This window comes from Equus quagga, chromosome 2, assembly GCF_021613505.1.
Source record: "Equus quagga isolate Etosha38 chromosome 2, UCLA_HA_Equagga_1.0, whole genome shotgun sequence".
Classification (NCBI taxonomy): Eukaryota; Metazoa; Chordata; class Mammalia; order Perissodactyla; family Equidae; genus Equus; species Equus quagga.
The window spans coordinates 95,773,254-95,797,459 of NC_060268.1; the positions used below are offsets into that span (position 1 = coordinate 95,773,254).

The following is a 24,206-nucleotide window of genomic DNA, read 5'->3' on the forward strand; positions in this document are numbered from 1 at the left end:
AGAGGGTCTTGCAAGGCTTCTGTCTTTGCACGTGCTCTTCTTGCTCCTTGAAATGCTCTCTCCTGAGCCTTCTGCCTTCCCTTCTTCAGCTTTCAAGCCTCAGCTCATGAGCTAATTCCTCGGTGAGGCCACCCACAATGAGGTCACTTCAGACTGTGGCATGGGATTCAAACCTTTATTATTAAACTTTCCACACCAGGAATATTATCCGTGGGCACGTCTCTCTTCTCCAACAGGCTGTAAAGGACCATCTCTGCATCCTTTACATCGTCAGTGCCTGACACACAGCGGATCTCAGAAAATATTTGTTGCATAAATAAATGAACAACTTAACAATAACAACAATAGCAACTATAGTAATAGTATCTTACATTTGCCTTGTCCATTTGGGCTGGCAACATGTTTTCATATGTAAGATGCTTTTGATACTAAGAGACAAATCAGTGTGAACAGCAGAATCACTCTCATGTAAGAGGGAGAAGAGCATCCAGTAGGAGCCTGGAGCGGGTTAGGAAGACAGCTTGAAATGAGGAATGTACTTCAAGCTCTTCCTTTGGATTCTGATTGAAACAAGGGCAAATCTATGCTGGTCTTGTAGGCTAGGCAAGGTTGTCCGGTGTACAGAAGAGACATCGAATGGTCTGCAAGAACGAGTGCAGAGCAGATGGGTGCCGAGGACGGCAGGGTGGAGGGGCTGAGCTGGCCGGAGCCGCTGAGCTTGCCACCCTCGGAAAGGTTGCAGGAGAGGGGGCACTCCGGGCGGGAGCACTCGCAGGGCTGGCGGTGCCTCTGTGCAGTGACCTGGATGCCAGGGACCACACAGAGCAGGGATCTCCCTGGGTCTCGCTTCTTGCTGAGACTTGACATGGATGTGGCATGCAGAGCCGAGCCGGGACGTGGACAGGACATGCAGAGCTGAGCCAGGACGTGGACATGACATGAAGAGCCGAGCCAGGACGTGGACGTGGCATGCACGGCCGAGCCAGGAGTGCTCCTAAAGTGGACGGCCACAGCAGCTAGAACACGCTGCCCTCGGGTCCCCTGGAGCAGCCAGTGCAGACGCTCTTCCAGAGACCCAGAGGCCCTCCTGGCTGGGTGGTGGGCAGGGCGGGCGCGCCCCTGCTCCCGGAGCTGCTCTCCTCTGCTGAGTGAGCTAGAGCAAGCCTCTTTCCGCCGTCTTTTGTCTGCACATGAAAGACTAGAACGGGGAACTCTGGACCCCATCCCGGCTCCCATGTCTGGAGAAACACAGGTCTCCTAGTAAACGTGAACCCACGCGGCCAAAGCAACGCCCATGTGAAAAAGACTCGGGGGCTCAGAAGGGGCCTAACGAGGAATTGCAGCCAAGACCCCACACGAAATCACCGTCGGGAATCAGAGGGAACTTTAAATCGTGGTTTTCAAACACGCCCCGTTAGTGGATTGAAAGTCAATTTAGTGGGTTGAGATCACCATTTTTAAAAAATAATAAAAAAAGAATATCAGTGCGCATCAGTTTCTTAGCAAAATCGTGTTTTGCATTTCTTTGTCATGTTTTTCATTATACGATAGCAAGGGTATTGTTTCACGAAACTTTTGTTTTAGTTATAGATATAAAATATTTATGTATATATTTATAAATATTTACCTACGTGTACATCTTCTGTGTGTTTATGTGGGATGCGTCATGATGTAAAATGTAAATTCTTACTGTAAGTCAAGATTTACAAAGTTTCAGAAACAGTGCTGTGGATCACTGGGCAGGATTTGGAATGACGGGGATGCGGAAGGACAGCGTTTTAGGCCCAAAATTTTTCTGATTTTCTCCTTCAACAAGAAGGCCTTCTCCCCACCAGTCAAGGCAGAGAGTCTAACCCTAAGCCGGCTGAGTTGATTCTCTTTCTGCTCTTACCTTCCCCTAAGTGGGTCAGAGGATCTGGAGCCGTGCAGCGTGGTGGGTGGGGTGGGTGGGCAGGCAGTGTGGCCTCAGGGCCCCCTCCCGCTCCTTCTCCTCATCCTCCCAGGGTGGTCAAACCAACTCCAGCCCCGGGAGCAGCGGCTGATGGAGGCAGGAGCCCTGTCGCGTTGGCGGAAGCAGCGTCTGGGCTGTGAGCTTCCCCTGCGTGGGGCAAACTGTCGAGAGCCGAGGACAGAAGTGTGTGTGTGTCTGTGTGTCTGTCTGTGTGTCTGTGTGGTAGGGGAAAGAGAGAAATAAAAATAATCCTGAAAGAGATGATACATAATTTCTCACCAAAACCCAAACCCCAAATAACCATTTACACACACACACACACACACACCCCAGCAGCAGTTGGACCACAAAGTCTGAAAAGTTCTTTCAGGCCAAAGACTCTGTGGTGATCTGCAGCTGTGATTTCATGTGTCTCTGACTCTCCTCTCAGTCCGACGTGGAGCCCCCCGGACCTCAGTTTAACACCCCGCCATCAGCTCCCCAGGAGAGGAGCTCGGCTGTGCCCACTGGGGTGTTCTTGGCATCCTTCTTGAACCGGTTTTTCTAGCGAACAGGCCACTCTTTGGGTTTGCCTGTTTTAAATTTGTTATTTGTTTTTACCTTTTTTCTTTTTTCACTTTTAGATGGAAAATGACGTATGCAAATTTATTGCTGATTTATTATATTATTTCGTATTTTAATTTTTACTCCTAAGTTTTGCTTTTGACATAAAGGCTGTGATTAGTAAAATGTATAGTGACCAGTTTGCACCCATCCCCAGCCTGCTCATCAGAGGTAGTCACTGGTAACAGTGTGATGAGCATTCTGAGTTTTTCTCTCTCTAAAAACACAGACACACAGACACACAGACACACACACACAGCCCTGCAACATTTTTTGCAGTTCTGTCCATGTAGCACAAGAAGCTTTACCTCATTTTTGTCCTCGCCTGCCAGTGGCGCATGCATCCTCATGGTCACCCAAAACCTACTGCCAATAAGCACAGACCACTCACAGATCTTTCCAGAGACGGGGTTACTACCCGAACTGTTTGTTCCCCACAAGAGGTAGCCCAGGTCTATAAGATGTCTGTCCGGTTGTACTTTATACCTTTTACGTGGCCAGGGCACAGCTTTGTCCATCAGAGGCAGCCGTCCCTGTCATTTAACACATGTCAATGGGAGCCACCATCTGAGCCAGGCCTGGGGTTCAGCTCTGACCACGATGAACAAGACCCTGCCGTCTGGGAGCTCGGAGCTCAGTGGAGGTGACCAAGGCTGAAGGAGCCACCGAAGGGGAGTCAGCGTCACGGGGTGCTGGCGGGAGATCTAAGGAGACTTAAAGCAGCTGCCAAATATTGGTGGTTCAGTCTTAAGACAGCCATTAATGTGCTTCTTCACCTTGAGGAATCAGAAGAGGAACGAGACCCAGGAGTGCCAGGGAGCTGGAAAGCCGTGAATAAGCAAGATCCACTCTGGCATTCAGAGACCAAATGATCGGAAACTCAAGAGAAGCTATTAATAGTTACTAGAATTAATAAGAGATCTTCAAGGTTGCTAGTTATGAAATAAGTGGGTAAAGGTCATAACTTACATATGAGCAATAACCAGCTAGAGAATACACTTTACAAACGGTTCCATCAAAAATAGGAACAAAAGTGCTGTGAAATACGCAATAAGGGATATTTAGATCCTCTATGAAGAAGAATATAAAATTTGACTGAAGATCTGAAGAGAAAATTGAAACAATCATAAAAACAAAACAATCATTAAAAAATGCTCCCAGATGGGAAGACTTTCTCCCCAAATTCATCTGTGGATCTAAGGCAATCTCTGTAAAAATTCCAACCAGATATTTTAGAATCTGGGAAAATTATTGCACAGTTAATCAGAACTACTAGTAGACAAAAATTATCCATAAACGTCAGTTGTGTTCCTCAAAATGGAAAACCTTTATTTTTCTGGTTATAATTGTGATACATGTTTTAATAAGAAATCAGGCGCAGGAAATTATGAAGTAAGAAGGAAAAGCTCCTTGTAAATATCATCCCCCAGCACCTTACTGAACCTTCCAAAAAAGTAATTATCACCAATTTCGTGTTTATTCATACAAACACATTTTTATAAATAAAACTAGTCTATACAACTATTTTGTAGTATTTCTTAGCTTTACACTGTATTGTGGCCTTCTTTCCACAGCCACATATGTAGATCTGTTTTATTCTTGTTCTTGGCTGCGTAATGTTCCCCTGTGTGAATGTACCTTAAGGCATTTAATAAATCTCCCACTGAGGTACGTTTAGGTTGTTTAAACTCCTTTACTTTTTGGATTAAACTCTTTTTCAGTCGTGCTGTGTGTCGGGCAATAAGCTAAGATGCTCTGCAGACTGTGTTCTGAAGCCCACCTAGGGGTGAGGGTGGTCCAGCTAAGCCATCAAGGTGTCACACCCTTTGCCTGTGGTGGCAGCCCTGCGTCCACACTAGGGTCACCTCGAGTCTGAGTCCTGAGCCAGGGCCTTCATCCTGCTGCTGGTTGTTCCTCCCAGCTGTCAACAACACTGTGTGGATGTCGTGTGTGGCTTTGTGCAGTTGGCCACTTATTTCCTTCTGTGTCAGTGTTTACTAGGAGCATCCTATGTGCTCTGGGCACTGGAATTTAAGGAGCAAGGAGGCTTAGTCGGTCCCTGCAGAGCCACGAGGAGTGGACGTGCCTGTCCTGAATTTATCTGCATCCTCCTTCAGGTTAATTCTGATCTCGGCCTTGCAATCTTGGAGCGAACGCATATGGAGGGGAAGGGCCTGACCTGCCTTGTCCTCTCTCAGGGGCCGCAGCCTTGTGCCTGCGCATGGATGGATTAGGGTCACCCTCCAGGATGCTGGAAGGGCGGGCCCATGTAAGGGCTCCTCCGAGGATCCGACACGCACCTCCAGTGCTGTCCTGAGGAGTCAGCTCCAGAACGTCCTTCCCAATGGTTCTTACCCGCCTTATCCTCCGAGGTGCAGCCCCTGCAGCTCCTTGTCACTTTGGTGCCAGCTGGGTCCCTGGAATCCTTTGTCCCGTGGTCCCAGGTGGATGTTTTCCCTGGTGCATGAGCCCGGGTTCTCCAGAGAAACGGAGCCAAGAGGATAAATAGACGTCTAGAAGGAGATTTATTATGAGAGCCTGGCTCACATGATCACAGAGGCTGAGACGACCCAAGACCTGCTGTCTGCAAGCTGGGGGCCCAGGAGAGCCAGCCGTGGGTGCAGCTTGAGTCCAAGCCCCAAGGCCTGTGAACGAGGGGCCGATGGTGTAAGTGCCGGTCAGAGTCCAAAGGCCCAGGAACCAGGAGCACCGGGGTCCGAGGGCGGGAGGCGGTGATGGCCCAGCTCAGCAGGGTGGATTTGCCCCTCCTGTGCCTTTTCGCTCTATTCAGCCCTCGCCGGATCGGACGACGCCCACCCACAGTGGTGAGGGCCGATCATCGTTACTCAGTCTACCGATTCAAACGCTCATCCCTTCTGGAAACATCCTCTCAGACACACTCAGAAATAATGTTGTACCAGCTGTGGGCAATGCTCAGCCCCCTTGACTCATCAAGTTAACACATCTGCAAAGCTTCCACCTTACGCTGGTGTAGGAAGGGGCAACTGACAGGGCCTTCGAGGTGCTCACCCACCGTTCATTGACTCAGGGGACATGCCAACGCCCCCACTCTGTGCCGAGGCCCAGTGAGGCTCGGGAGGAACAAGGATGATCCCTCCGCTCCAGGAGGAACCCACGTGGAGGAAGAGGGTCGACGGGTACAAGACGGACTTCAACACGACCTGCTCCCTTTACTAGCTGGGCGGGGGGTCCAGAAGCTGTGCCATTCATCTGGTCCTGTGCCCCCTGCGTCCCGGCCGCACATCCCACAAAATCCTGCTAAAGATGCTCTTTTAGAAAGAGAAGGAACCGTAAATTTTCTCCTGTCATTTCTTATCTCTGAGTCACTCCACAGTTCAAGACGAGAAATACCCCAGGGCCGGAGTGACCAAACTTAAAAAATTCCCTTTGATGTAGGACACTGTCGGAGAATTCAGACATGGGAAACACGTTCCATCAATGAGCTCCCCCTTCCCCACACGGTTATTTACCCTCGAGAAGTTCCCCAGCGGATGAAGTGCGTTTTATCCACCAGGAAATGTGGCGGCTGCTACCCCAGTCAGTCAGCTTTGCTCGGCTTGGGGACAGACGCTGGACAGATTCCCCACGGGTGCTGAGAAGTCGAATGAAAAGGCAGAGAGGGAGGGGAGGACAGAGAGAGGAAGGACTTATTGATCGTGCTGCCCGCACACAGTCTGGAAGTTTCTGAACCCCTTTCAAGGAAGGAAGGACCCGTTTCTCTGCAGTGCAGCCCCCTCCTTCCAGCTCGGCACCGTCCATGCGGGTGACAACTCGGCCACAGCTGGTGTAAGCGCTGGCTGAGGGCTGCGGTGACAGTCGGTCCCTGTCCCTCTTGGTGGCACCATCCTCCCACCTCGCTCTCCAAGGGGGACACACATGAAGGGCAGACGCCGTTGTGCTCTGGGGGAAAAGCCCTCTGGGGGTCGGGAGAGCGGGTTCCCGGGGAAAAGCAGATCCTCTGGGTTTCCCGTTGCTCCTGCACTGCAGACCTCCGCCGAGCGTCCCCGGGAGGCGCTGGAGACACAGGAGGCTGTCTCGTGGAGGATCCACGGGGGGCAGAGAAGACCTGAGAAGTGTTTGCCAAACGCTCCAGGAGCCAGGGGCAAAATCAGGGTGAGCTCGTTGGTTCCGACCTTTGAAGGACGCTGGTGCTAGGGGGCAGCTCAAGCGGCCCCTCGATCTGCTGACACCTGTTCCGTTAGGGTGCAATGGCTGTTCCCAAAGTCCTGGGCACAACCGCCAGGCCCACACGGAACCATGGGACCTCCCTGCTGTTTCCTATTATTCTCTTCCTTCCCTCTCTGTGCCAGGCCTGGGGAAAGCCGTCTCCCACACAAATCCGACTCTGGCTTCTCCGCTATAGCCCTTTGGCAATTGTTTCCTTTTTTTAAAAAACATTTTTCCACGGTGACAAGGCTCGTTTTGAAAACCGTCCTTGCTCCCGACCAAAAGCTGAGCCCTTGCCGCCAGCGCATCCACAGCCTCCCATTGCCTGGGTCCTGCCGTCCCACATGAGGGCCGAGGCTGCAGAAATCGTGAGTCCCTCTGGAAAAGCTTATTTTTAAAAACTGACAGGACTCAGCAGACACTCCTGCAAATGGTCCCCTGGGATTAGCAGTTTCCACCCAGGAGTCCTAACCCTCTGTTCGTCTGGGAGCTCCATGTCGCCAGCTCATCCACCACTGAGCGGACATGGAGGAGAAAGGGAAGCGGGTTTACAGCCCGAGAATCCATGTGGATGGTGGCGATGGGGTGGAAAAAGAATGCAAGAGGCTATCCTACCAGAGCCAGCACTGGGGGCAGGAGAGTTTGGGCCTTGACTGAGCGTGACTATCTGCTTTCCTAGTCTTAGGGTGGGATAAAAGACCTTTTCAAAAGTCTCTTGGCCCTTGGATGTCACTGTTTTCCATGCCTTATGCCAGTAGCATCAGAGAGAAGAACAATTATTCTAGGAGGATCTTTTTTCTTTTTTTAAGTAGAAAGAGGAACCTATTAGTTTGCATAACTGAATAGATAGTATGGCTTCAGGCATGGCTGGATCTAGGTGCTCATACAATATCATCTAGACTCACTCCTTCTCACCCTTTCTCTGCCCTCTTTCCCTTCTCTCGTCTTTTCGCCACACCTCTCCCTGCCTCTTCTGTACCCTCTGTGTTGGCTTCATTCTCAGGCAGCCCTCTCCGCATGGCGGCCCTCAGCAATCCCATATTTATATTCTCCCTGTTTAGCGCCAGCAAAAGTCCAGAAGGGTTTCCACACAAAACTTTGATTAACTTTCAATTGGTCAAATGCCTAATGGAGCAGTGCTGCCTGAGAGACCAACACACACACACACACAGACACACACACAGACACACACACACACACACACTTCCTTCTCAAGAGTCCCAGCTGAACCCTGAAGAGTCCTAATGAAGCTGAACGAAGAGGAAAGAGGTGTGAATGTACTGAACCTACAGTGACGTGGGTGTTGAGAGTCACTAGTTCAGGGAAGTGGGGTTGGCAGAATGAGAAGGAGCTCCTGTGCTGGGCGACGGTGGCAGGAAGCAGGGCAGCTACAATTCGGATCTGAAAGGCGGCGTCTGGAAGTAAAGGAGAGTAACGAGAAGAGTAAAGTAACTTTAAACGCTTGACCCCTGTGTATTCCTCAGCCTGCAGACCTGAGTGTTCCTATGCCGGTCAACAAATCCTCTCAGAATAAAGCAGGGTTTAGGCAGACAGATTGTGCCCTCTGGTCTTGGGTTCATGACTTGGGGGCACGTAAAATGAAGAACGGATAAAGCGATAAAGTGAGTCTGGGCGGTTTCAGAGGGAGGGTTCTTACCACAATAAAAGAAAAAAAGGAGACATGAAGGGGACAGGACAGAGGCGGGTGACAAGAGGGGGATCCGCACTCAACATAGAGGATTCGAGCGTGTTTAAGGGCTGATGATAAAGACCCGGCACAGAGGGAGAGATCGCGGCTGACGGCGAGAGAGACCATAATCGACCGCAGTATAGAGCAGAGGCTGAGGGCACAGGCTCCAGGGTCGGACCGCCTGGTTTAATTCCTGCTTCCACTGAGTCCTGGCTGTGTGACCTTGAAGTTCCTTAACCTCTCTGTGCTTCAGTTATATTTTTTTTTGTCAAAAGAGGATACTGATGGAGTCCACAACAGGTTTTGTGAGGACTAAATCGTAAGCAGTTAGAACAGCACCTGGTGCATCATAAGCACTAAATAAATATTAGTCGTTATTAGTTTTATCGTTGTTATGCCTGAAAAGACCAGAGGAGCAGAATCCAGAGAACAGATGGTGGACGGGCCTCAACAGGAGGGCAGCTGCGTCATCACAGAGGGTGTGCACGATGTGGGCACATTGCAAACACGTTTGTAAATTCAGTGGCAGAAAGTGGGGGGAATTGTACCCATAACTTTTAAGTTCTTCTGGGAAGAAGGAGGCGACCTTGTCGGTTTATGACGAGGAGAGCGGTCAGTCTAATTTTTGAGAAAGTGACGTTTTGAGACAGTCACTGCTGAGAACGTGTGATTGAGCTGACTATGGAAGCACAGGGCCGCTTGGCCAGTACTGGGGGCCCGGCTGGGGCCGTGAATGTCTCGTGCACCAATCCGCTCAGGAGTGACCCCGGGAGCAGATGCCTGCGGTGGCCGTGCGCGTCAGCAGAGGGCTGGAGTTGTCTGGGGCTGAGGTTTTACTGTCATTTAAGGTGGAAAGACACAGAGGATGGGACTTGGGGATATTGGGGCGAGGCTCCTCGGTGAACTGGACCAAAATTGAGTTAACTTGCACTGAAGCCTCGAGAACAGGGCCCGATACGCAGCAGGGTCTCCAATATTTACTCATTCATTTTAATTCATTGCTGTTGGTTCATCTAGATGGTTGGTGAATAAATTGATACAATTAAAAGGCTAATAGAGAAAATGATAAATTTGTGCAACTTGGCTATTAAAAAACACGTTTTTTTTTTTTCTTTTTTGAGGAAGATTAGCCCTGAGCTAACATCTGCTGCCAATCCTCCTCTTTTTGCTGAGGAAGACTGGCTCTGAGCTAACATCTCTGCCCATCTTCCTCTACTTTATATGTGGGATGACTGCCACAGCATGGTGTGCCAAGTGGTGCTATGTCCGCACCCGGGATCTGAAGTGGCGAACCCTGGGCTGCCGAAGTGGAACGTGCGCACTTAACCACTGTGCCACTGGGCCGGCCCCCCAAAACAGTCTTGTTTAAGAAGAAACTGTTTTGGGGGGACTCTGTGAAAGGTTCCTGTTTAATGAAATGCTGGGCGGCTCTGTGTTTTCTGTTCAGTCGTGGACGCACACAGACAGCAGCGCCAATGGCTGGGAGCATCCCGCAATCTGTCGTTCTGTTAACAGCCTCGTTCCGTGGCTTGGGCCCAAGTCACAGCCTCTTTAAACCCACATCGGGGCCCCTCTCATCACCTGCCTCCTGGGCACTGCGTGCACGGAGGCCCTCTTGGTGCACCTGAGCTGGGCTGGGCTGGGCTGCTGCGCTGAAGCGGAGGGCAGTCTCTGATTCATCGGGCTGCGAGAGTCTGATCTAGAGCAGGCGGGTGATGGAGCAGGCAACCCTGGGCCTGGCTGCGACCTGGGGTCCAGGGATGGGTGCACAGGTTCACCGAGCGCCCGTCACGTGCTGAGCCCTCGCAGGCACCTCCCTGCTGGTTCTCTGACCCCGGCATTGCCCTGCAGGTCAGCATCAGGGGACAGCCTTTTCCCCGGCCATAGGCTCCTTGTCTGTGCACTGAGGACGTGGACTCCAGTGGGTTTCAGACCCTCCATGAATTCGGGTCTCTTTGGAGCTGCCGGAGAAGTCACATGGGCAGAAGAGGGAGACAGGCAGGCGCGGCTTGGTCTCCCGCCCCCTCTGACCTGCTCTGTGGATGGAAGGGCGCCTAGACTTCGTCTGAGAACGGCTTTTCAGTTTAAAAGTCTCACGAGGCGCAGGTCTCTACAATTTCCAAAATCCCTTCTGGGACTCTGATTACCGGCTCTTCTGTGGGTGCCCTGTGTGGCTCTGGGTTTGCATATCCCTTCTCTGTGCCTCAGCTTCCTCTTCTGTAGAGTGATGGCTTGTAAAAGATCATCTCTGAGCTCCAAGAGGCTGGGAGTGGAGAGGTGGTGAACACCTGGGTCAACTGAGGCCCGTGTGGCCAGCAACCCGGAGGGGCTGGCCACCCATCTGTCCAGCCCCCCAGGCGCCGGGCACTCCCACCTCGGTTCCAGGACTCTGTCCAGCTCTGCTCGTAAGAGCAACTCACGTTGCTTCTTCCTGTTTCCTCTTTCCCCCAGGGACCCGTGAAGTGGTGGCTAAGCCCTGTCCAGTCGCCACTCGTCCACCGAGGTCCAGAGAGCCAGACAGGAGGAAAGGCAGCTGCACCTCGTCTCTGAGGATGGAGCCGCACAGCCGTGCCGGAAAGAGCAGAAAATCCACCAAATTCCGGTCCCTCTCCCGGTCCCTGATCCTCTGTCATGCTAAGACCAGCGACGAGGGCTCCAGCCCTGACGAGAAATATCCTGATCCCTTTGGACTTTCTCTGGGCCGGGGCGAGGAGGGGATTTTCCACTCATCTGTGCAGCTGGCAGACACGTCGGAGGCCGGGCCCAGCAGCATTCCTGATCTCGCACTGGCCTCTGAGGCCGCTCAGCTCCAGACGGCTGGGAGCGACCGAGGCAAGACCTGTAGGAGGATGTTCTTCACGAAGGTACGCCCAGATCCGTGGGGCTGGTAGAGGCTGCGATCGGTGTCTGGTGCTATCAATGAAAGTCTTTGAGCCCTTTTATTCCAAAGTCAGGAAGGCGGAGTGTTCTAATTCTGAGCAAAAGCAAAGAAAAATTCAAGGCAGGGCCCCCCTTAATGATAACAATGAGCCCGGCAGAGAATCAGGCTCAGCTAACCTCAGTTGAGAGATTCAGCAAGACGCTGTGTCGGTCCACAGTAAACTGAGCCTGGGTCCCTGCTGGAAAAGGGCAGGTGCAAGGCCAGCATCCGGAGAAGTTCTTTCCTCAGGCAGGTGACATCCAGCGAGCCGTGGGCTGGTCAGCTCACGCCCAGGAGAGAACCTGCTGGGTGCGGACTCACAGGGCCTGGAGAGAGGAGGAGCCTGGATGCCAAGCGGGACACAGAGGGCAGGATGAGCGAGTTCGCTCCCTGGATGCTGGCAGGAGTGTTTTCCAGGTCCCCTGCCAGCTCCCTCGCGGCCCACACAGTGATGTCCAGCCCCCAGGGGTTTCTCCCCTACGCTGCCCTCAAGCCCGGCTGGGCACGGGCACAGGACTGTCAACAGCATAGGGAAGGTGCTCCGGGACCTTCCGAAGGGTCTGGTACTTTTGCACAACCTGCCTCCCTGAGCAGGAAAATCGTTGCTTAACCGTAGATAGTAAACAATACCACGTACCATTGCATTACAGGTCAGGAGGTCAGGCCGGTAGAAGGCCAGCCCGGATCATCTCCAGACACAGGCAGGTCCTCGAGGGCCCCACCCAGGCCAGGCTGCTCTGTCACCTGCAATGCGACTTCCGTGACCCAAGCTCACTCATTAGGGTAGAAGGAGGGACGGGCAGCCCGGTGGGACTGGGGGAGCCCGGCCAGGCTCCTAGTCCGTCATAAATGACGTTCCAGGCAGAAGGAACAGCATGTGCAAAGACAGGAAGGAAAGAGTGCTTGTGGAGCATCAAGAACAGGAGCCTGCAGAGCGTATCAGGGGAGGGCGGGAACGTAGACGACAAAATTGGGGCTGGACGTGGAATTTTGTTCTAAGAAGGATGGGAAAACGCTGGGCGACTGAGCAGGCGGTGACACGACCCTTTTGGGGAGCACTCAGCCGCTGAGCAGAGAGCAGAGTGCAGGGAGACCATCGGAGGCCCGGAGGTGACCTGGCGGAGGCGACATAGCTCGGACTAGGATGGCGGCGGAGGCTCTGGGAACGGTCGGGGTTCACGTTCCGGGCAAAGCCAGGAGGCTGGACCCTGAGCTTGGAGAACCAGAGGGGCGCGTTTATCAGCTCCGGGAAAGAAGACGGGCATCACCAGGGGCGGGAAGGATGGCGAGGACGAGGGAGACGCTCCTCGAGTGACGCAGGGTGCGAGAAGCAGGGGTCGGGGCAAGTTCCAGCGGAGAGATGTCGGAGGAAGCCGGGAGCGCGGGGCAAGGGCCGCTGTGCGGAGGGCGCGTCCGGAGCCGGTTCTTGGACCTGTAGGCCCAGGGGGCTGGGCAGAGCCGGATGAAGGCGGTGCGGGAGGCTGGCAAGGAGTCGAAGAAACTGCACCCCTACCGCTCTTGGTGATTCACATGAGAACCACGCTTTGGTTCAAAAAATGTTTTCACAGCTGTGTCTCCTTGTCTCCCTTCCCCCGCAAACCCTGGCAGGAAGGCAGGTACAGCAGCGTTAGGATTTGTGGGGCGCGGCGGTTAGGGGCGTGGGCTTATTAGTCTGACCGGGCGGGTTTGAGTCTAGCTTTCCCATTTAGTAGCTGTGTGATCCTGGACAACTCACTCTACCTCTCTGTGCCTCGATTTCCTCACCTATGAAATGCGGAACGTTAATAATAGTATATACCTCGAATGAGTTTTGTCAGGATGAAGGTGTAAACGTTTACATGAGCAAATGCACCCAAAACCGTCCAGCGCACACAGTAGTTGCTTAAAAAACATTGTTATTTCTGTGTTAGGACTGGACAGTGGCCTATACTGTGTAATTAAGTAACGAGTGAGTGCAATAACGTTTATTGGGCGCCTTCAACGAGGCAGCACGTAAGAGTCGGAGCTTGAGCGATGCTCAGAGGCTAACGACGGAGAGGCGACAACGGGGATTGTTCCTATTCGGGCCGCGGGTACGGACAGTGGGGGAAATCACGGACGCGGAGGAGGGACGCGCAACTCTCTTCTGGGAGGGGGGTCCTGGAGGGTGTGGAGTGAAGTGCAGACCACAGCGAGCTCCGGGGACGGCGAAGGGGGGGGGCGGGAACGAGGCCGGCGGCGGGAAGAGGGGAAGCGCCGTGCGCAGCAGCGTCAAGCTGGAGGCGCGATGAGCTGGTGGGGAGAGGGGCGCTGGCCGCTCAGAGCCCGGCATCTGTTTCCTTTTTCGGGGGCGCAGGTGGTCCTTTCGGATCCACTCGTGAGTTCTAAGCGAGCGAGGTTCCCCTGTCCGAGCGGATCCCGCGACGCATGAAAGCGCCGGTGCGCAAAGCTGAAGGGCGCCCGCGGGTGCCGGCGGCCCTCCCGGGGGAGCCCCAGGGCCCTCCGGAGCGCCCCCTCCCTTCTCGCGGGGACACTCGAGTCCCCGCCCCGGCTCCTGCCCTGCTCTGCGCCCGGGCGTGGCTCGCTTGGCCCAGACGGACTCAGCCTCAGCAACGCCATGGTTACGCTGATGTCAAAACAGCATCTGGAAAGATGCCCTGTGGCGTCAGCCTCCTTCTAGAAACGCCTAACAGAAAAAGCAAAGAAGAGGAAGTTAGATAAACAGCCAGAAGGGGGGAAAAAGCCTTGTTGGATGCGCTGTGTTTGGCACAACTAGGGCTGAGTAAGGCGCTGCTGGGATGCGTGGAAGCCGGGCGGGGATGTGCGTGGTCTGGAGAGACCATCTGCCCCTGGGTCGTGCGTGCACGCGCTGACCAGGGGGCACCAGACCCCTGGGGACGGATTCAAGTGGAAGAATGGTAACAGCCAGACTCCCTAACCCAACAAAAAACACAGTCGATCAGACCCGGACCTTGAAAGAAGGAAATGCACAGACTCCCTGGCTACTGCAGACCCGCCGTCTTTTTTTCAAATGGAAAAAGTATTTTAAACGCCCTCTAAGTAGGATGTTGAGGCCAGAGGGAAGGCCACCGAGGCGGGTGGAACCGAAGCTTACCAAACAGCCCCTTCTCTCTCTCCTCCTTCCTCCCTCATTCCTTTCCTCCTTTTTCCTCCAACATCGGCAAAGTACCTGCTCTGAGCTATCCTCCAGGGGTAAAGAAACACATTTAATACTATTCCTTCCCTCAGGAGCTTGCTGTCTAGAGGAGGGGACAGGAGCCAGCGAGCTTAGGTCAAGCTGAGGTCTGTCCTGTCCGTGCTCCAGGAGGCCCAGCAGAGAGGACCGAGGATGAAGACAGTGCTTCCCGGGAGAGTGAGGAGGGAGCCAGAGCGCTGGGCTGCGCAGGTGGGACGGGGGTGAAAATGCAGAGGGAGAGAGTTGGGGGGTCAAGGGAGGTGGCAGGAATGAGAGAGACACATCTCACAAGTCAAGCCTGGCTCCAGCGTGGCAAAGGGAAGCTCTTAAAGAAATCATTGTTTACCCCAAGGTCATAAAGATATTTTCCCATGTTCCTGCTAGACGTTTTGTTGTTTTATCTTTCACATTTGGATCTTTAATTCGTATGAAGTTGAGTTTTGTATATGCTGTGAGGTATGCATTAAATTTTTTCCTATATGGATGTCCAGTTGTCCTGGCGGCACTGTTTTTTGAACGCCTGTGCTGGCCCCACCGCACTGCACTGCCGTCTCTCTCATGAGTCAAGGACCACATGCATCGGTGGGTCTATTTCTCATCTCTCCATTCTGATTAGTCTCATTTTTTTTTTTGCACTAATACCACACCGTTTTAATTATGGTAGTTTCATAGGAAGTTTTTTGAGATCTGGTCATGTCAGTTCTCCATCTTTGTTCTTCAGATCGACTTGGTTATTCTTGAGGTTTTTATTGGAATTGCCTTGACTCTGTGGGTCAGTCTGAAGAGAACAGATGTCTTTACTATATTGAATCTTCCAATCCATTTGCATGACGTATTCCTCCGAAACTTGATTGTAGATTTTTTTGGTTTGTTTTTCAGCATACACAATGATTTTTTTTGTTCTGTTTTTGAATCATCATAGCTCTGTTTCTTCCTTTCAATTTTTATTACTCCCACTCCCCCATCTCACTGGCTAGGGCCTACGGCACAGTGTTGAGCAGAAGCTGTGACAGCAGGTGCCCGCATGTCATTCCTGATCTCAAGGGAAATGTTTCATTATTTGACAAATAGGTATGATGTTTGTTGTAGTATTTTTGTTGATACTTTTTATTGGGTTGAGGAAGTTTGGCTCTATTTGCAGTTGGAAAAGAAGCTTTACTTTTCCCCTCATGAATTTGTTAGGTTTTATCAAATGACTTTTTCTGCATTTATTGAGACAATCGTATGGATTTTTCTACTTTATTCTTGTGAATGTGGTGAGACACAGTGATTGACTCTTTTGAAAGTTAAGACAATCTGCTTTCCTGGAGTATTCTCAGCTAGGTTATGAAATAGTATCCTTTTAATATAACTTTGGATTTGACATGTTAATATTTCGTTTGTGATTTTTGCCATTTGTGTTTGAGAGAGAGAGATTAACCTGAAATTTTCCTTTCTTGTAATGTCCCTGTCTGCTTTTCATATTATGGGTATGTTGGCCTCATGAAATGAGTTGGGAAATATTTCCTCTTTTCCATTCTCTGGAGTAGTTTGACTAATATTGATGCTATCCTTTTTTAAATGGTTAGAAGAATTCACATATGAGCCAACTGGGCCTGGAGATTTCTTTGTGAAAAGGTTTTAAATTACTGCTGAATCTATTTAATAGATACAGGAATATTCAGACTTTTTATTTCTTCCAGTATCAGTTTTGGTAAGATACATTTTTGTTCTAGGAATTTTTTTCACCTGAATTTCCAAATTTATTAGCATAAAGTTCTTCAGAAAAATCTTAGTACATTTTAATTGAAAGATAATCATAGATTTACAGGACGTGAAGAATAACGTAGAGAGGTCCTGGGTGGCCCTCTCCTGGTTTCCCCCGAAGGTAACATTTGGCAAAACTGTAGCACAATATCACAACCAGGTTGTTGACACAGACACAGCCCACTAATCTTCAAGTTTTTAATCCCTTTTGAGTTAATTTTTGTGCATGGTGTAAGGCAATGGTCTACACTTTCATTCTTTTGCACATGGCTGTCCAGTTTTCCCAACACCATTTATTGAAGAGACTTTCCTTTGTCCTCTGTATGTTCTTGGCTCCCTTGTGGAATATTAGCTGTCTACAGATGTGTGGTTTTATTTCTGGGCTCTTGATTCTGTTCCATTGATCTTTGTCTCTGTTTTTGTGCAAGTACCATGCTGTTCTGGTTGCTATAGCTTTCTAGTATATTTTGAAGTCAGTGAGTGTGGTACCTCCAGCTTTGTCCTTTTATCTCAGATTCCTTTGGCTGTTCGGGGTCTTTTGTTGTTCCATATAAGTTTTAGGATTCTTTGTTCTATTTCTGCGAAAAATGTTGGAATTTTGATAGGAATTTCATTGAATCTGTAGATTGCTTTAAGAAGTGTGGACATTTTAACTATATTAATTCTTCCAATGCAAGAGCATGGAATATCTTTCCATTTCTTTGTGTCTTCTTCGATTCTTTCAACAAGGTTTTATAGTTTTTTGTGTACAGGGCTTTCACCTCTTTGACTAGATTTATTCCTGGATATTTTATTCTTTTTGTTGCAATTGTAAATGGGACTGTATTCTTTTTTTTTTTTTTTATTAATGTTATGATGGATTACAAGCTTGTGAAATTTCAGTTGTACATTTTTGTTAGTCATGTTGTGGGTACACCACTCCCCCCTCCGTACCCTCCCCCCACCCCCCCTTTTCCCTGGTAACCACCGATCAGATCTCCTTCTCAATATACTAATTTCCACCTATGAGTGGAGTCATATAGAGTTCGTCTTTCTCTGACTGACTTATTTCGCTTAACATAATGCCCTCGAGGTCCATCCACATTGTTGTGAATGGGCCAATTTCGTCTTTTTTTATGGCTGAGTAGCATTCCATTGTGTATATATACCACATCTTCTTTATCCAATCATCAGTTTCTGGGCATGTAGGCTGGTTCCACGTCTTGGCTATTGTAAATAATGCTGCGATGAACATAGGGGTGCAACGGACTCTTGAGATATCTGATATCAGGTTCTTAGGATAGATACCCAGTAATGGGATGGCTGGGTCATAGGGTATTTCTATTTTTAACTTTTTGAGAAATCTCCATACTGTTTTCCATAGTGGCTGTACCAGTTTGCATTCCCACCAACAGTGTATGAGGGTTCCTCTTTCTCCACAACCTCTCCAACATTTGTCGTTCTTGGTTTTGGATGTTTTTGCCAATCTAACGGGGGTAAGGTGATATCTTAGTGTAGTTTTGATTTGCATTTCCCTGATGATTAGCGATGATGAACATCTTTTCATGTGTCTATTGGCCATATTCATATCTTCTTTTGAGAAATGTCTGTTCATGTCCTCTGCCCATTTTTTGATCGGCTTGTTTGTTTTTTTGTTGTTAAGCAGTGTGAGTTCTTTGTATATTATGGAGATTAACCCTTTGTCGGATAAGTGGCTTGTAAATATTTTTTCCCAATTAGTGAGCTGTTTTTTTGTTTCAATTCTGTTTTCCCTTGCCTTGAAGAAGCTCTTTAGTCTGATGAAGTCCCATTTGTTTATTCTTTCTATTGTTTCCCTCAACTGAGGAGTTACAGTGTCCGAAAAGATTCTTTTGAAACTGATGTCAAAGAGTGTACTGCCTATATTCTCTTCCAAAAGACTTATTGTCTCAGGCCTAATCTTTAGGTCTTTGATCCATTTTGAGTTTATTTTGGTGTGTGGTGAAAAAGAATGGTCGATTTTCAATCTTTTGCATGTGGCTGTCCAGTTTTCCCAGCACCATTTGTTGAAGAGACTTTCTTTTCTCCATTGTAGGCCCTCTGCTCCTTTGTCGAAGATTAGCTGTCCATAGATGTGTGGTTTTATCTCTGGGCTTTCAATTCTGTTCCATTGATCTGTGGACCTGTTTTTGTACCAGTACCATGCTGTTTTGATCACTGTAGCTTTGTAGTATGTTTTGAAATCGGGGATTGTGATTCCGCCGGCTTTGTTTTTCTTGCTCAAGATTGCTTTAGCAATTCGTGGTCTTTTGTTCCCGCATATGAATTTTAGGATTGTTTGTTCAATTTCTGTGAAGAATGTTCTTGGGATTCTGATTGGGATAGCATTGAATCTGTATATTGCTTTAGGTAGTATGGACATTTTAACTATGTTTATTCTTCCAATCCATGTGCAAGGAATGTTTTTCCATCTCTTTATGTCATCGCCTATTTCTTTCAAGAAAGTCTTGTAGTTTTCATTGTATAGATCCTTCACTTCCTTGGTTAAGTTTATCCCAAGGTATTTTATTCTTTTCGTTGCGATGGTGAATGGGATAGAGTTCTTGAGTTCTTTTTCTGTTAGTTTATTGTTAGTGTATAGAAATGCTACTGATTTATGCACGTTAATTTTATACCCTGCTACTTTGCTGTAGTTGTTGATTATTTCTAATAGTTTTTCTGTGGATTCTTTGGGGTTTTCTATGTATAAGATCATGTCGTCTGCAAACAACGCGAGTTTTACTTCTTTGTTACCTATTTGGATTCCTTTTATTTTTTTTTCCTGCCGAATTGCTCTGGCCAGCACCTCCAGTACTATGTTGAATAGGAGTGGTGAAAGTGGGCACCCTTGTCTTGTTCCTGTCCTCAGAGGGATGGCTTTCAGCTTTTGTCCATTGAGTATGATGTTGGCTGTGGGTCTATCATATATGGCCTTTATTATGTTGAGGTACTTTCCTTCTATACCCATTTTACTGAGGGTTTTTATCATAAATGGGTGTTGGATCTTGTCGAATGCTTTCTCTGCGTCTATTGAGATGATCATGTGGTTTTTGTTTTTCATTTTGTTGATGTAGTGTATCACGTTGATTGACTTGCGGATGTTGAACCATCCCTGTGTCCCTGGTATAAATCCCACTTGATCATGGTGTATAATCTTTTTGATGTATTGCTGTAATCGGTTTGCCAAAATTTTGTTGAGGATTTTTGCATCTATGTTCATCAGTGATATCAGCCTGTAGTTCTCCTTCTTTGTGTTGTCCTTGTCAGGTTTGGGGATCAGAGTGATGTTGGCTTCATAGAATGTGTTAGGGAGTTCTCCATCTTTCTCAATTTTCTGGAACAGTTTGAGGAGAATAGGTATTAAGTCTTCTTTGAATGTTTGGTAGAATTCTCCAGAGAAGCCGTCTGGTCCTGGACTCTTGTTTTTGGGGAGGTTTTTGATTACCGTTTCTATTTCCTTACTTGTGATTGGTCTATTCAGATTCTCCATTTCTTCCTGATTCAGTTTGGGGAGATTGTAGGAGTCTAGGAATTTGTCCATTTCTTCCAAGTTGTTCAATTTGTTGGCATATAGTTTTTCATAGTATTCTCTTATGATCTCTTGTATTTCATTGGTATCTGTTGTGATTTCTCCTCTGTCATTCCTGATTTTATTAATTTGCGCTTTCTCTCTTCTTTTCTTGGTGAGTCTGGCTAGGGGTTTGTCAATTTTGTTAATTCTTTCGAAGAACCAACTCTTTGTTTCATTGATCCTTTCTATTGTCTTTTTTGTTTCAATATCGTTTATTTCTGCTCTTATTTTTATTATTTCCCTCCTTCTACTGACTCTGGGCTTTGTTTGTTCTTCTTTTTCTAGTTCCGTTAGGTGTCGTTTGAGGTTGCTTACGTGAGCTTTTTCTTGTTTAGTGAGGTGAGCCTGTATTGCGATGAATTTCCCTCTTAGGACTGCTTTTGCTGCATCCCAAATGATTTGGTATGTCGTGTTCTCATTTTCATTTGTCTCCAGATAATATTTGATTTCTTCTTTAATTTCTTCAATGATCCATTGTTTGTTGAGAAGCGTGTTGTTTAGTCTCCACATTTTTGCACCTTTCTCTGCTTTTTTCTTGTAGTTGATTTCTAGTTTAATAGCGTTATGATCAGAAAAGATGCTTGATATTATTTCAACTCTCTTGTATTTATTGATATTTGCTTTGGTTCCCAAAATATGGTCAATCCTTGAGAATGTTCCATGTGCACTTGAGAAGAATGTGTAACCTGCTGTTTTTGGATGAAGTGTTCTATATATATCTATTAAGTCCATCTGGTCTAATTTTTCATTTAATTCTATTATTTCCTTGTTGATTTTCTGTCTGGATGTTCTGTCCATTGGTGTTAATGGTGTGTTGAGTTCCCCTACTATTATTGTATTGTTGTTGATGTCTTCTTTTAGTTCTATTAAGAGTTGCTTTACAAATTTTGGTGCTCCTGTGTTGGGTGCGTATATATTTATAAGTGTTATGTCTTCTTGGTGGAGAGTCCCTTTTATCATTATATACTGTCCCTCTTTATCTTTCTTTATCTGTTTTGCTTTGAAATCTACCTTGTCTGATATTAGTATAGCGACACCTGCTTTCTTTTGTTCATTATTAGCTTGGAGTATTGTTCTCCATCCCTTCACTCTGAGTCTGTGTTTGTCTTTGGGGCTGAGGTGTGTTTCCTGGAGGCAGCATATTGTTGGATCTTGTTCTTTGATCCATCCTGCCACTCTGTGTCTCTTGATTGGGGAGTTCAATCCATTTACATTTAGAGTGATTATTGAGACGTGGGGGCCTACCACTCCCATTTTGTGTCTTGTTTTCCGGTTTTCTTCAGTTTCCTTTGTTTCTAGTCCCATGGTTTAATCTGTTCTGATGTAGAGCTGCTACTCTCTGTTGTTGTCCTTCTACTTATCTCCTCTGCTCTTGGTTTTGTAGCCCCTTTCCTTTTTTGGATTTTTCAGGAATGAGGGTTTTCCTGAGGATTTCCTGAAGAGGAGGTTTTGTGGCAATGAACTCCCTTAATTTTTGTTTATCTGGGAAAGTTTTTATTTCTCCATCGTATTTGAAGGATATTTTCGCTGGGTAGAGAATTCTCGGCTGTAGATTTTTGTCCTTCAGATTTTTGAATATATCCTTCCACTCTCTTCTAGCCTGTAAAGTTTCTGCTGAGAAATCTGCTGATAGCCTGATGGGGGTTCCTTTGTAGGTTAGTTTCTTTTGCCTGGCTGTCCTTAATATTTTCTCCTTGTTGTTGAATTTTGCTAGCTTCACTACTATATGCCGTGGAGTTGGTCTTCTTGCATTGATAAAGTTTGGAGATCTATTGGCTTCTGTCACCTGAAGATCCATTTCCCTCACCAGATTTGGGAAGTTCTCAGCCATTATTTCTCTGAATAGGTTTTCTGCCCCTTTCTCCTTCTCTTCTCCCTCTGGTATACCTATAATCCTTACGTTGCATCTCCTAATTGTGTCTGATAATTCTCGGAGAGTTTCTTCATTTCTTTTAAGTCTTGCTTCTCTCTCCTCCTCTGCCTGCAACAATTCTATATTGCCATCTTCCAAATTGCTAATTCTTTCCTCCATATTATCGGCCCTACTGTTCAGAGCATCTAGATTTTTCTTAATCTCCTCTATTGTGTTCTTCATTTCCAATATTTCTGTTTGGTTCTTCTTTATCGTATCAAACTCTTTTGTGACATAGCTCCTGAACTCGTTGAGTTGTCGGTCAGAATTCTCTCTTAACTCATTGAGAATCTTAATGATGGCTGTTTTGAAGTCATCGTCATTTAGGTTATATATCTCATTTTCTTTGGGATTGTTTTCTGTGTATTTGTTGCTTTCTTTCTGTTCTGGGGATTTAATGTATTTTTTCATATTGCTTGATGTTGTTGATTTGTGCCTCCGCATGGAGATAGAGTTTAGTTGCTCCTTACACTTGTTTCAGCTGCTGCGGTGGGAGGAGCAGCTGTTTATATTTCACCAACCAGGAACCCTGTCTGTAGTTGCTAACTGGGCCTGGGCCCCTCTTCGTAGCCACAGTGGCCCTTTGGATTCCCTCCTCTGCCGTGGGGGCCGTCACAGGGGGGCTTCAGGCTGCAGGTGCCTACTGTTGCAGCCCACCTAGATGTGCTCTCTCCTTGGGGTCTGCAACGGTGTTATGGGCTTTTCCAGCGGCCAGGGGTGGGATCACTTATATTTGTCACTGCGTTGCTGTCGGCACCCACCAAATCTCACTTGTCCTCTATGGGTCGCAGGAGAGCTATTGGCATCTTCTACAGTCTGTGGTTAGTACACCTAGCTATGCTGCTTTTGCCCTGGGGTCTTCCAGCCTTGTGGCTGGCGGCTGGGTGCCTTCTACTGGTGCTGTGCAGAGGCTTTCCCTAAGGCTGCTGTGAGCCTGTAGGGTTTCCCCCTAGGCTACTAAGCTGGGTCTCTGGAACTCTCTCCAGCCCCAGTCCTCTCTGAGATCTCCGGCAATCCCTAGCCTCACGGGGTGGGCAACGGCAGCTGGGGGTCGCCCCGCCCTCTGGGATTCTCTCCGGGCCTCTCCCGGAGCCGTGAATGCTCAGCGTGGCCCCTCTGCTAACGGCAGGCAGAGAGTTTTGTCTGCTGCCCGGGCGGAGCTCCGGCACTTCCCCTCCGGGTCGCAGAACTGGCCCTTGAAAATTCCCCCGGCCCCGGTCCTCTCCGAGATCTCCGGCAATCCCTAGTCCCACGGGGCGGGCAACGGCAGCTGGGAGATCTCCGTGCCCTCCGTGTCTCTCTCTGGGACCCTCCGGGCGCCCCGAGCACCAGGCTGGGTCTCCCCGCCAATGGCGGGGAGAGACTCTCCCCGCGGGCTCAGGTGTGCAACTCCAAAGTTTCCCTCTGCGTTTAGGAGTAATTGCAGGGGGTTTAGGTAGGGTTCTGGTCACCTGTTTCCACCGTCGCTCCTCTGTTGTGTTCTCGCTCCTGCCCTAGATGTGTGTGGATCCTCTGGGGGCGTCCGTTGGAAGAAAGCCGCTTGCAGGTACTAGGCTGCCCGTCGGGGTCGGAGAGTTTTCACCTATTTCCACATCCTCCCGGAGGAAAGTCCATCCGCCTTCCGATGTATAGTCGCGTGGGTGTCTCAGACGTCCTGAGATGCTGTCTGGATATCCTTTGTCAAGCGATAAGTGTCCAAATAATTGTAGACTCGAAGGGCGAGAGACAAAGAGGACTACTCACGGCGCCATCTTGGCTCTTCTCAATGGGACTGTATTCTTAATTTCTCTTTCTGCTACTTTGTTGTTAGTGTATAGAAATGCAGCTGATTTTTGTATGTTGATTTTGTATCCTGCAACATTACCATACTCATCTATTATTTCTAAAAGTTTTTTGGTGAACTTTTTAGGGTTTTCTGTATATAAAATCATGTCATGTGCAAATAGTGACAGTTTCAATTCTTTCTTTCCAATTTGGATCCCTCTCATTTCTTTGTCTTGCCTGATTGCTCTGGCTAGGACTTCCAATACTATGCTAAATAAGAGTGGTGACAGTGGGCGTCCTTGTCTTGTTCCTGTTTTTAGAGGGATAGCTTTCAGCTTTTCTCCACTGAGAATGATATTAGCTGTGGATTTGTCATATATGGCCTTTATTGTGTTGAGGTAGTTTCCTTCTATACCCATTTTATCCAGAGTTTTTACCATGAATGGATGCTGTATCTTGTCAAATGCTTTCTCTGCATCTATTGAGATGATCATGTGATTTTTATTCTTCATTTTGTTAATGTGATGCATCATATTGATAGATTTGAGGATGTTGAACCATCCCTGCATCCCTAGAATTAATCCCACTTGATCATGATGTATGATCTTTTTAATGTATTGTTGTATTAAATTTGCTAGTATTTTCTTGAGGATTTTTGCATTGATGTTCATCAGTGATATTGGCCTGTA

At 48.3% G+C, this 24,206-nt stretch overlaps 1 protein-coding gene across 3 annotated transcripts in view; it reads left to right on the forward strand.

Moving 5' to 3' along the window:
* Positions 1 to 24,206, forward strand: part of IL16 (interleukin 16) — a 110,446-nt gene that overhangs the window by 14,667 nt on the left and 71,573 nt on the right. For all 3 annotated transcript variants that reach the window (XR_006887656.1, XM_046654995.1, XM_046654994.1), the window contains one exon: positions 10,884 to 11,296. Coding sequence is in view for 2 of the 3 variants with exons in the window: in XM_046654995.1 (XP_046510951.1) it covers positions 10,884 to 11,296 (413 nt within the window). In the remaining variant the exon portion in view is untranslated. The remainder of the gene's footprint in view (positions 1 to 10,883; positions 11,297 to 24,206) is intronic.